Source organism: Miscanthus floridulus, chromosome 11, assembly GCF_019320115.1.
Source record: "Miscanthus floridulus cultivar M001 chromosome 11, ASM1932011v1, whole genome shotgun sequence".
In the NCBI taxonomy this organism is placed as follows: domain Eukaryota; kingdom Viridiplantae; phylum Streptophyta; class Magnoliopsida; order Poales; family Poaceae; genus Miscanthus; species Miscanthus floridulus.
In genome coordinates, this window is record NC_089590.1 from 32,959,047 (window position 1) to 32,971,469 (window position 12,423).

General features: G+C 44.7%; 1 protein-coding gene and 1 pseudogene across 1 annotated transcript; both read left to right on the forward strand.

Annotated features, from left to right (window-relative positions):
* The first annotated feature begins 3,167 nt into the window (after positions 1-3,167).
* On the forward strand, positions 3,168-6,406 carry LOC136491765 (uncharacterized; annotated as a pseudogene).
* Positions 6,407-7,326: 920 nt separating this feature from the next.
* On the forward strand, positions 7,327-8,476 carry LOC136491766 (probable histidine kinase 2). Its single transcript, XM_066488005.1, has 2 exons — positions 7,327-8,151; positions 8,438-8,476. The coding sequence occupies exons 1-2, from the start codon at positions 7,327-7,329 to the stop codon at positions 8,474-8,476; spliced, it is 864 nt and encodes a 287-aa protein (XP_066344102.1).
* Positions 8,477-12,423: the final 3,947 nt, after the last annotated feature.

Consider the following 12,423-nt stretch of genomic DNA (forward strand, 5'->3'; position numbering starts at 1 on the left):
GAAAGCTATGATCCTGAACTTCCAATTCCATGTCAGGTAACTCTGATTGACAGGACAAAACACCACCATCCGCCACTCTTACGGTCATAGGAACCGGCAACGGCCTGACCCCTGGCAAGGAAGCAGCGATCGCTGAGCTGATAAAAGAGTGACTGCTACCTGAATCAACTAGGATGAGCACAGGATGGCCAGCAGTAAACCCCATAAATTGCATAGTATGTGGTGCCGATGCATCGGAAGCAGCAGACACTGACAACGCCATACAAACTTGAGTTGCATCATCAGGCTCGGACTGATGTTCATCCTCTGGAAGATTAAAGTCATCCTGGCAGAGAGCCCAGACCTCCTGTAGAGCATGGAGCTATGGGGTTGGGGCACAGCGGTGACCAGGGACCCATTTTTCCCCACAGCGTATGCAAAGACCTCGTGCACGCCTGAACGACTTCAGCGAAGAGAACTTGTCGTCCACCACAGCCATCTTGGTGTTCAGCAACTTGTCATTAGGAGTTATCCGGTCACCAGTGGGACGAGCAGGTGGAGGCGGCAGGGGCAAGGCACCCCGACCGGCCGTCGACTTCGGCAAATATGGTGCTCCTGACTTGCTGAACTCCTTGCGCCTTGATGAGTCTCCAGCCTCCTCCTACAACAGAGCAAGAGTATACGCAGCATCCAGACTTGCAGGGCGAGCAACCAAAATAACAGCTCTGATGTCATCGCGGAGACCGTCGATGAATCGTGTAGTATAAGAAAGGAGATCAGGATTGGGGTTATAGGACTTGAGCTAGTCGATCAGGGGTGTGAATTTGACGACATACTCAGACACAGAGCCGGTTTGGCGGATATTGAAGAGCTGGCGCAGGAGGAGTTCGTGCTGATCACGGCTAAAGCGCTCGTGGATCAAAGCACAGAAGGTAGGCCAATCAATAGAAGCTAGGCGGTGCTCAATGGACTACAACCAGCGCTTAGCGGCTCCAGTGAAATGCATGGTAGCAACACGGATCCACATAGGAGATTCCACAGCATACATCTCAAAGTAATTTGAGGCACAGGTGATCCAAAATTGAGTGTGGTCACCGTCAAATTTCGGGAAATCGAGCTTAGGAAGGCGGCCCAAGTGGGTGGGATTGTATTGAGTGGTGGGGATTGGAATGGTAGGCTGAGGATTGGTGAATGTAACAATGGAGGTGTTGGGAGTATGCTGTGGAGGTTGATGAGCTTGAAAAGGAAGGGCAGTGGAAGGCTGAATTAGGGTAGGAAAGGTAATGGGTGGGTGGAATTGGTTGTGGATGAAATTTGGTGGGGGTGCTGGGGGATTTGGAGGGAGGTGATGGAGAGTGAAATTTGGTGGAGGCTCTAGGGGATTGGATGGATGGTAATGGAGGTAGGGATTGAATTGCACAGGTTGAGGAATGGGATTTAAACGAGGGAAAACAGGGGGAGGAGGACGATTGAACATACCATTGTTCGGGATTGGGACTATGGTCTTGACCGAACCATAGCCCTTCTCCCAAATTGGTGAGGCCTCGCTGTGCCCACTGGGCCAGTCGACCGTTGCTCCGACAGCAGAACGCACGGCGGTCGGCTCGGTGAAGGTGACGAATCCCGGTCGGGTCGTGGACGACTTGGGATCACGTCGCGGTACAGGCTTGGTGAAGCGGTTGATCTCGATGCGGACGTCGAGGATGGTGGCTTCGATCCATGGAAGCCATTCGTCGAACACAGCGACCGCATCCTCCAATGCCGCCACCCAGTCGTCGCACTCGTCATGCATCTCCGAGATTCAGATGAGCTCAAGGTCATCCACCTTCTGCTCTAGCTCCCCGATGCGGTTGCCGACGTCGCGCCCCCACTCGTCGGCGACCATTGCGGCCTCGGACCGCGTGGTGTAAAACTTCTCTAGAACAGCGAGTCGTGCCGGTGCCCTGGGTACGGAGGCGATGAAGCTTTCAAGCTCGGCGACACGGCGCTCCATCTCCGCATCACGCTCTCAGCGCGCGGTCTCAGCATCCGCGAACTTGGCCTCCCACTTGGCGTCGAACGCGTCGAATCAGCGAAGCACCTCCTCAAACGCCGACTTGACGGTCAGATCCATCATGCCTTGCAAACGCTGCAGTCGGGTGAAGTGGGTGTGGTCAGCGGCGAGTTCCAGCGCGCAGGCACCAGACCGTTAGCTCTGATACCAGTGTTAGACCTCCACTCACTGCAGCGGAGATCCGACGAGGAATCGAAGTAATCGACGAGGAAGAAGAAGGATAGTTCACTGGCAGGGTGCCGGCTTGGCAAAGAAGTTGGTAGAGTTCTGATATGATTTTTCTTACAAACTCCATCGGATACTCTACTACTTATTCCCTGCTCCAGTGGACTTGGCGATGTAGACCGCACAGGCCCATTCTGGTCTAGCTAGGCGCACACTTGGCTTCTTGGGCCGTTTGCTCCGCTTGGGCTTTAGTTGTGCTTCCGGGTCACCTGGGTGAGGACTGCTGACAGTTTTACTTTGAAGTGGTTGACACCGGCATTGGGATCTCCAAGGAGAAGAGGATGTCTGTGTTTGAAAACTATGTTCAGGTGAACAATGGCCATGGTGGCACAGGCTTGGAGCTCCGAATCGTGCAATCCTTTGTAAGTTGCTACTCCAATATACTATATACATATATGTATCTGCTGTATTCATTTTGGCAAAATAGCCGAATTCGTCCCTGAACTATCGTGTTTGGCTCAATTTCGTCCCTCACTATAAAAATGTCCGATTCAGTCCCTAAACTATCCAAATCAGGCCAACTTCGTCCATTCGCTGACGTGGCACGCCATGTTGGCTCGCCTAGTCACTGCCCAATCAGCTTAGGGTTTCAACCCCTATTGAACAGACCATTTTGCTCCCATTCTCATTTTGAACACACCAGCAGCATCTCATTTCTCCTCCCCATGGCAGCTGCACACGAGCACTAGGGTTTGGGTCCATGGGGAGAAAGCATTTGGTCTGACGATTGAAGGAGCGACGTGGAGGAACCTGCATTATGGAGGTGTGACACATTGTGGAGGAACCTACATCGCGGAGGTGGGCTGGCGATTGAAGGTAAATTCTGCTCGTGGGATCTAAATTTGATTTGGGCGCTTTAATTTTTTTGATGGAATTTGACCACGAAATGGATCTGTAGGGCGGAATTAACATGGGAGATTCTGAGGAATTGACTGTTAGATTTCATTTCAATGGAGAATTTGTTCTTGATGGGTCACAGATGCAATATTGCAATGGGGATTTGGGAGTATCACACATAGATAAGGACAAATTATCAATCCCAGAGCTCAATGGCTATTTGATAGATCACACCACTTTTCAGAGATCTGTTAGGATGTACTGGTTGCCAATTGGTGCAAAGCTAAATAGTGGAATGAGGCTGCTTGTAGATGATAAGTCTTGCATGGATATGCTTGATGAGATAGGATCTGCAGGTGCTATCGACATATACACTGAACAAATTGAGTTGGACATGAGTGGCAATGAAGAAGGTACAGAGACACAATATGGAGATGAGGATGTCTTTGCCTTATTCAGAGAAGAGAACATTATGGATTTGAATGAACAAGAAGGTAACCAATGTGCTGGACAGGATGTGAATATTATGTATTTGGAGGCTCCTAACACTCATGAGGATGGTCAGAATGACAAAAAGGGTGATCAACATGCAGAAAATGAGGAGGAAGAAGAATTAGGAAGTGATTTTGATGCCACATGATTTACAAGTGATGAAGATGATGAAGTAAGGGAGATAAGAAATAAATACAAACAGTTTATGTCGGCTACGAGGAAGAGAGGAGATATTCCATTTGACACCCCAATTTTTTTTGGATGTTCCTGGAGGTAGTGATGTCAACAATTTTGCTCAAGCCAATGAAGGTGGAGATGGCATTGCATACTTTGATTTAGATCATGATGCATCATATGATGAGGACAATGATGGTGTTTTAAGGAGAAGGAACTACAGGTTTTCGATATTTGATAGTCTTGTCGAGACTCCACATTTTGCTGTGGATATGTGCTTTAGAGGAAGGGATCAATTGAAAGATGCAATAGAAAGGTATGCATTGAAGATGAAGGTAAATATCAGATATCCCAAGAATGATAAGCAGAGGCTTAGGGCTATATGCATGTGGAAGGGATGTCCCTGGGTTCTCCATGCTTCATACAACTTAAGGACAGATTGGTTTCAGATTGTGACATATAATCCTAATCATGCATGCTGCCCAGAATTTAAAAGTAAAAGGTTATCTACAAAAAGAATGTGACAAGTATGAGAGTACAATCAAAGCTAATCCATCATGGAAAGCTAGAGCAATGAAGGAGACAGTACAAGAAGACATGTGTGTCGATGTGTCAATCACAATGATTAAGAGGGCAAAGACAAGGGTTGTCAGGAAGATAATGGATTGTCAGACTGGCGAGTACTCAAAGTTGTTTGACTATGCATTGGAGCTGAAGCGAAGTAATCCTAGAACCAGTGTGCATGTTGCTCTAGATCCTGAAGAAACTGACCATGTATTTCAGAGAATGTACATCTGTTTAGATGCACGTCGAAGGGGATCCTTGGATGGATGTAGGAGTTATTGGGCTTGATGGTTGCTTTCTTAAGGGGCCTATGAAATGTGAGTTGTTGTCAGCTGTTGGAAGGGATGCCAATAATCAAATTTACCTAATAGCCTGGGCTGTTGTCGAATATGAGAACAAAAATTCATGGGGTTGGTTTCTTGGGCATCTTCTAAAAGATATCTATATCCCTTATGGTGCAGAAGGATGGGTTTTTATAACAGACCAACAAAGGTAATTGTGACCACAACCTATGACTTGTATGCCACGAAGATCCTTAAAATTGGATAATAACATTTAGTTTATCTATTAATGTAGGGGCTTTTAAGTGTAGTGAATGAGATGTTTCCATTAGCTGAGCATAGGATGTGTGCATGACACATTTATGCCAACTGGAGGAAAAAACATAGGCTACAATAGTACCAAAAGAGGTTCTGGAAGATTGCGAAGGCTTCAAATGAGATGTTGTTTAATCATTACAAGAATAAGATCGCCAACAAAACTCCTAGAGGATGGAAAGATTTGCATAATACAGACCCCATACATTGGTGCCGAGCTGGGTTCAAGGTTGGATCCAATTGTGAATCTGTTGATAACAACATGAGTGAATCATTTAATAGTTGGATTATAGAAGCAAGGTTCAAGCCTATCTTGACAATGTTGGAGGACATAAGGATCCTTGTGACTAGAAGAATCCAAGAGAATAGGAGCAACAATGAGAGGTGGTTAATGGAAATATGCCCCAACATTATCAGGAAGGTCTGTAAGATCAGGCATAGGACCCAGTACTATCATGTCTTGTGGAATGGTGAAGCTTGTTTTGAAGTGAGAGATAAAAAATGGAGGTTCGCAGTAGATCTCAACAACAGGACATGCTCATGCAGATATTGGCAAGTTTCTGGGATTCCATGCGCACATGCTTGTGCTGCCCTGTTCAAGATGTCTGAAGAGCCTAATAAATATGTGCACATGTGCTTTTCTCTTGAGGCATACAAGAGGACATATCAACATATTTTGCAACCTATAGAGCATGAGTCAGCATGGCCTGTGTCCCAAAATCCTAAACCATTGCCTCCTAGAGTGAAAAAGATGCCAGGCCGGCCAAAGAAAAATAGGAGAAAAGATCCTTCAGAGCCAAAGAAATCAAGCACTAAGTCATCAAGAGTTGGTACTAAAATCAAATGTGGCCGGTGTAAAGGGGATGGTCACAACTCTAGAACATGCACCGTGACAATGGTGTTTATCCTTTTATTATCGTGTTATTTGTTTGCTGATTTCAGATGCGCTAACTTTTGGTGTGTAACTGCAGGGAGGCTCGGGGTCACACAATCCTTCACAACAACATGCCACCAATGCAACAAGGCAGGCAAATATCAATCCATTGGCAATGGAACCTGCACAATCCAAGCAACGTAAAGGAAAGCGTCTAGTGCCATCTTCAAGTCACACCAATTCATCTGTCAATTCATCCTATCTTTAGGTTGGCAAATCTCAGTGAGGTGATTTAAAAAGACAAAATTTTAGTAAAGTAATTTCTTTCCATTTTTTCAGTCTGGCCATAAGAAACAAATGGTATCTTACACAAAATCCAGAGCCATTCCTGAAGCATCCGCAAAGGCAGCTGCTGGTGGAAGTGCATCTATTATAATTGAGACAAGTGCTGGCACGGCTACTGGGACATCTGCAAAGGCAACCATCAATGTTTCAGGAGGAACCGGCTCAGCCAAAATTCGATCCACTTCAGCTGGCCGTGGAGGAGAAAGCAGCTCCTCTCGAAAAAGAATAGGAAAAGATATAGTGTCATCAGAGAAGAGCATCACGTAGTTTGAGTGCCCAGTGCATGGCGCATGTATCATTTGCATTAAACATTGATATGGTCTGTCACTTTGAATGAACAAGGCACTACTTTAACCGGCTCAGCCAAAATTCGATCCACTTCAGCTGGCCGTGGAGGAGAAAGCAGCTCCTCTCAAAAAAGAATAGGAAAAGATATAGTGTCATCAGAGAAGAGCATCATGTAGTTTAAGTGCCCAGTGCATGGCGCAAGTATCATTTGCATTAAACATTGACATGGTCTGTCACTTTGAATGAACAAGGCACTACTTTAATTATTTCAACTGCAGACATGATTAAAATTCTCGCAACATCATTTGATATCAAACAAACATTACAATATGAGCGACCTGCTGGAGGATGGGGACTGGGGAGCCTCTAATTGACGGAAGCTGGGGGTGAGCTGCTCTATGGAGGGTAAAAGGGTATTTTACATCCTAAGTTGACTAGGCGGTGACTAGGCGAGCCAACGTGGTGTGCCACGTCAGCGAATGGACGAAGTTGACCTGATTTTGATAGTTCAGGGACCAAATCGGATGTTTTTATAGTTGAGGGACGAAATTGAGCCAAACGCGATAGTTTAGGGACGAATTCGGCTATTTTGCCTTTTCTTTATAAAACTTTGGTTTTAACCGGATGATCTATGTTGATCTTGATCACAGGTACGTCTGATGGGAGGAGAGATTAGCATCAAGGACAAAGGGCCCGGGGAAAGGGGAACGTGCTCCTGAAGATAAGCGAGGTGCAAGTGTGCAACTACTTCAAGACATAGAAGAAGGACCGTCAGTTCCATCAGGCACACTGAACCGCTCCAATTTTATAGCCTCGGCGTTTAAGCCAGCAACTTCAAGGGTATGCACTGCGTTCTCTATTTTCATGGGTACGAAATCAGGAGGATCCTGCAAACATGCATGGAGAGCATTGGAGTCAAAGTCTGGCTGGTCCCGCAAGCCGAGTTCATCGGTTCCACCTTGGAGAAGGTACAGAGTAATAGCATGGCTACTGCTGCTGCCGACTGCGGCGGAGCCGACTGGCGCTTCAGCTCCAAGGAGATGGTGAGCCAGTTGAGGAACAGCACTGGTCCCAGGAGAGCCAGCCTTGGGGGGACCCCTTCTGGTATCCTTGTTGTCATCGACGTGTCCGATGGTGGACCGGAAGAAATTTGCCTGGAGATGGCCAAACTTGCCAGGATCAAGTATCAGGCCACAAGCAAAGTTGTTCTGCTGGAGGATATCAAGTCCCCTTCCAATGATCTGAGGAGGCTCAAGGAGCTGGGTTGCAATCTTGTTCTGCGAAAGCCAGTGCATGGGTCTCGCCTGTTCACTCTCCTTATGACCCTGAGAGACCTCCAAGTTTCAGATGCACAACAAGCGCAGTCTTCTCAAGTTGGTCCTGAGATTGCTGGGAACAACAGCCAGCAGCAAGATTTGCCAGATGTTGTTGTTCCTTGTGTGCAGGAAGCTGCTGCATCGACTGAAGCTTCATGCTTGGCTCAGGAACAGAAGCCTGAAGATGATGATAAGCCGCTAGCCGGGATGCAATTCTTGCTGGATGAAGACACGGTAGTGCTGCAAACAATCCAAAGGAAAATCCTGAACCAGCTTGGAGCAACTGTCACAGTAGCTCAAGATGGAGCCGTGGCTGTGAACTTGCTCAAAGAAGCCCTTGAGCGAGGCAATGTTTCAGAAGAGGATATAGTGCCCTTGCCCTACCATGTCATCTTCATGGATTGCCAGGTTTGTTCGACCAAAACTTGTTAACTCTGCAAGCATGTGCACACACACAAAGCTCGATCCGTCTGATTATTGTCTGACATATAGTATTTCTTCTTTGATTCTAGACTAGATGCCCAATATGGACGGCTATGAAGCGACCAAACTCGTACGTACACATACGTACGGCGTACCGAGTGCACAATCTCAAACGGTGTACACATACGTAACTTTAGGATCTCTCGTATCCTCTCCTCTATATACGACTCCACAGTGGCACTGAGTACTTGGCTCTTCCGAATTTCTGCAGGTACGTACTACTCCACAGTGCAGTACGCAGTTCCAATAATTTGTCTTGCAGTGTCAACTTTCAGTTGTGTGATTCGTATCCATTAAAAAGCAAAGTATTATTAATTGGTACTCATAATTCTTTTCATATGTTCGGTCATATTTTGTTCCTATGCTATCTTTATAGAGAAAATTCCGTGCGTGCCACGGCATGATTCCACAATACTAGGGAAACCACTAAATAATTGATCTGGACATGAGTGCCATCGAAAATGCTCTTATGTTCTATATGTGTCACTACCATCTATACTGCAACAAACAACAGTTATCCCTAGCTTAAAAAGACGCTTATGCCCCTCCTTCATAGATGTGCAGCAAAATTTAAATTCTACGTGCGCCACTGCATGAATAATGGCACTGCTGTTATTTTGGCTGATATAAATGCATGAACAATAGTGGCTCACATAGACAGTAGCAACATATCATAGAAGTGTCTTACATAAGTTTTAGGTGCACATATTAAAGATAGCCCATGTTCACTTATCAAGTCTTACATAACAAACATGACAGATCTCTAACAGTTCCACAGAGACAATCCAAAAGAAGATGTCATGCAAAAGAGAACACACAACAATTAGACATCTAGCTTCCTTTTACTTCTGGTGCACAACGCTAGGCTTTCAGGAGTGGAATGATCTACTTTGCTTCTAGTGCACATCGCTGGACTATCTTGAGGAGTAGGCTCCTTCTTATCCTGCACAAGTTTAGCCTTGCCCCTCTTTCCTTTAGTCGACTTCTCTGTAGTTGGAAGCATGATTGCTAGGGCAATTGGTTCAAGTTGGTTGGAACCAAACCCTAACATCCTATAATGAGGACAATAGTACGGTAGTTAGGGATAGTGAACATGTCTTCTCCATGTAGCTGAAAAGAATTATAGTCAAGTTACTTACTTGATTGAGCTTGATGATGATGATGGTGTCCTCTTTTTCTTGGTAACAAGTGCAGCCAACTCAATTGGTGTCTCAGGAGGGAATGTCATTGTTGGTGCAGATTGTAGAGAGGGTGCATCAATGCTCAATTCTGTTGTAGGTTCATTTGTTTTTGTCTTCTTAGATTTTGAAGGTCCTCTGCAACATTATTCATTTTTCATTACATGAATTGAAAAATACAGATTTACAAGAAATATAAATAGAGGATGCAAGAGTTAAGAAGTTTGATAATACCTAGCTGCAAGCATGGCAGCTTTGTCTTTTGAGTGGTGTCCATGTTGCTTGCAAATTGGACACTGGTGCCTCCCTTTTCTACCTTGCCCACCTTCGGCACTGCCCTTATGCCTCTGTGTCTTTCTCCTTTCATAAGTTGATTTCAGCAATGGTGGATGCATGAAGAAACCATGCTGAGACTCAGGCCACTGAGACTTGTCTGGCAAAGCTGGAATTACCTCCTCATATGCTGATTTCAGCATGTCAACTGAGAAGTAGGAGTCCACATAATCCTCAAGATTCTGACCTCTAATAGAAGTGATCATAGCAATTGCATGATTGCAAGGCTTTCCTGAAACTTGCCACTCCCTGCATGTACAAGTTCTCTCCTTAAGGTTAATAGCATACCTGTATCATAAACATGTAACCAGTAAGGATTTAGATTAATTAAAATAAAACCAGCATTGCAATTAGCATCATAAACATGTAACCAATAAGGATTCAGATTAGTTACAATAAAACCAGCAATATAATTAGCATACCTATAACCTGAACCACCCCTCCTTATTACTTCTCCAATGTCATCTGAACCTTCAAGCACATCCATATCCAAGTTTCTGCTCCTCTCCTTTAGGTTCTTCACAATATGGGGTAATATTTTGCCATCCATCTTCCCTGCAATTTTCCTTCTTTTATTCCACTTGACCATGAGCTTTTGCCTGATCACATCCATAAGATCATCTAAGTTCCAATCTTTTTCAATCTTGATCCAGTTGTTGAAGCTCTCAGCTAGATTGTTAGTGACATAATCTACCTTGGAGAGAGTTGAAAACTGGCTTCTGGTCCACAATTTGGTGTGATTTTGCCTTAGCTAGTTCACTACAGCAGGTTTAGCTTCAGCCATTGCATGCCAATGCTTGTTAAAATAGTATGAATTCCAAGAATATGCAGCATGCCACAAGTTCTTATCAAATACCTTCCCATGATACCTCTTTTTAAAGTTACTAACTAAATGCACCATGCACTCCCTATGCTCTACATTTGGGAAATAGCTGCTACCCCTGCCATGATTGCTTGACCTGCATCTATGCATATCGATAATCCTAGTGGTGTGCCTATAGCATCCTTAAGTTGCTAAAAGAACCAACTCCAATTCTTAGTTGTCTCGGAGTCAAACACTCTAAGTCCAACTGGGTACATCCAATTGTGCCCATCTAATGCACAAGCTACTGCTAGCTGACCCTTGAACTTACCAGTCAAAAATGTGCTATCAGCAGCCAAATATGGCCTACATCCTCTAAGAAAACCATCAACACATGGTTTTAGTTCAAAAAACAGCCTTCTAAACCTGATCTTCTCCTCGATGGTATAGTGATCTATGATGACAAACCTGCCAGGACATGTCTCTTCAACTGCTGCTTTGAATCTGTATAGGTTGTTGAAGCTTTTGTCCCAATCACCAAACAATTGTTTCATCGCCAACTCTTTACCATAATAAACCCTTTTATATGACACAACAACTTTATGTTCATCTTTGATCCTTCTCCGCAGTTCTTTAGGTCCAATGCTGGCATCTTCCACTAACCAATCCTTAACCTTCTCACAAACCCAAAACTGAGTGGCTTGCTTCACCTTTCCACTCCTTGTACTACCACATGTATGACCATAGGGGTTTTTCTTCACCTGTGAAACAAAACCAGCAATGTCATTAGCATCATAAACATGTAAAATAAATGGAAAGGACTCGCATGTATAAAAATCATTATGATTTACCTTAATTACAACCTTGTCTTCCATTGTTGATGCATGGATCCTCCACTGACACCTTTCTAATTTGGAAGAGCAATGTGCCCTATACCTCCCTAGATCACTCTTCTCAATGTTATATTCATACTCATGCTTGATTGAATGCTAAGCAATAGCCAACTTAAATACACTCATATTGGGATAAATGCTGCCTACTTCCATTGGTGGGTCATTAACATCATAAACGATTTCTGGTTCTATAGGTTGAAGTGGGTCCTGCTGCTCCTCATCAGATGAGGCATCATCAGTTCCATAGCCTGATTCTAGTTTAGATTCAGAGCTGGTCACATAGTCTGTAGTTTCATGATCACTATATTCAACCTCATCATCATCATCTCCAACATGCTCCTTTTGTGTGAAAGGATTCACAAGATATGTTTCCAATATATCGTTAGTTGTTTGAGTAGGTTGGGTAGCATGGGAATCAGTTTCTATAGGTTGGGTGCCTTGTGTGATAGCTTTGAGAGGAGGATTTTGTGACAAGAAAGGTGTACAAGGCACAACATCAGAGATGATAGCATTGGATATGTTCCAATCAGGAATAGGAACATGTGGCTTCCTAGTATCAAAGTAGCCAATGGACATGCGGATGACTCTAGAGCTCTCATGCTTAGCAAACATTGCAAGCAGGTCTTGGTCTGTTCTGATTTCTACATGGGATTCATCAGCAAGGTAGAATAGTTTGACAACATCATTGTAGCCACTAGGGTAGGAATGCAAGATGTCATCAACGAAGTCCTTGAAATTAGTATAATCACTGTCTACAACCTTGCTGAAACTATACCAGCCACCCTCCACTCTAGTATTGTTACAAACAGTCGGATATCAAGGAAGAAACTTGTTTTCGGATCCATCCTAGAGATGAACGCAGTATCAAAACTATAGCTATCTAGGGTTCAACAGTACCATAGAGCCACAGAGGTGGAGGGAGCACAATGACTGACCCATCGAGAAGCCAATCTAGACGACAAGGCTCAGGTTCCGGTGAAGCCATCCCGCC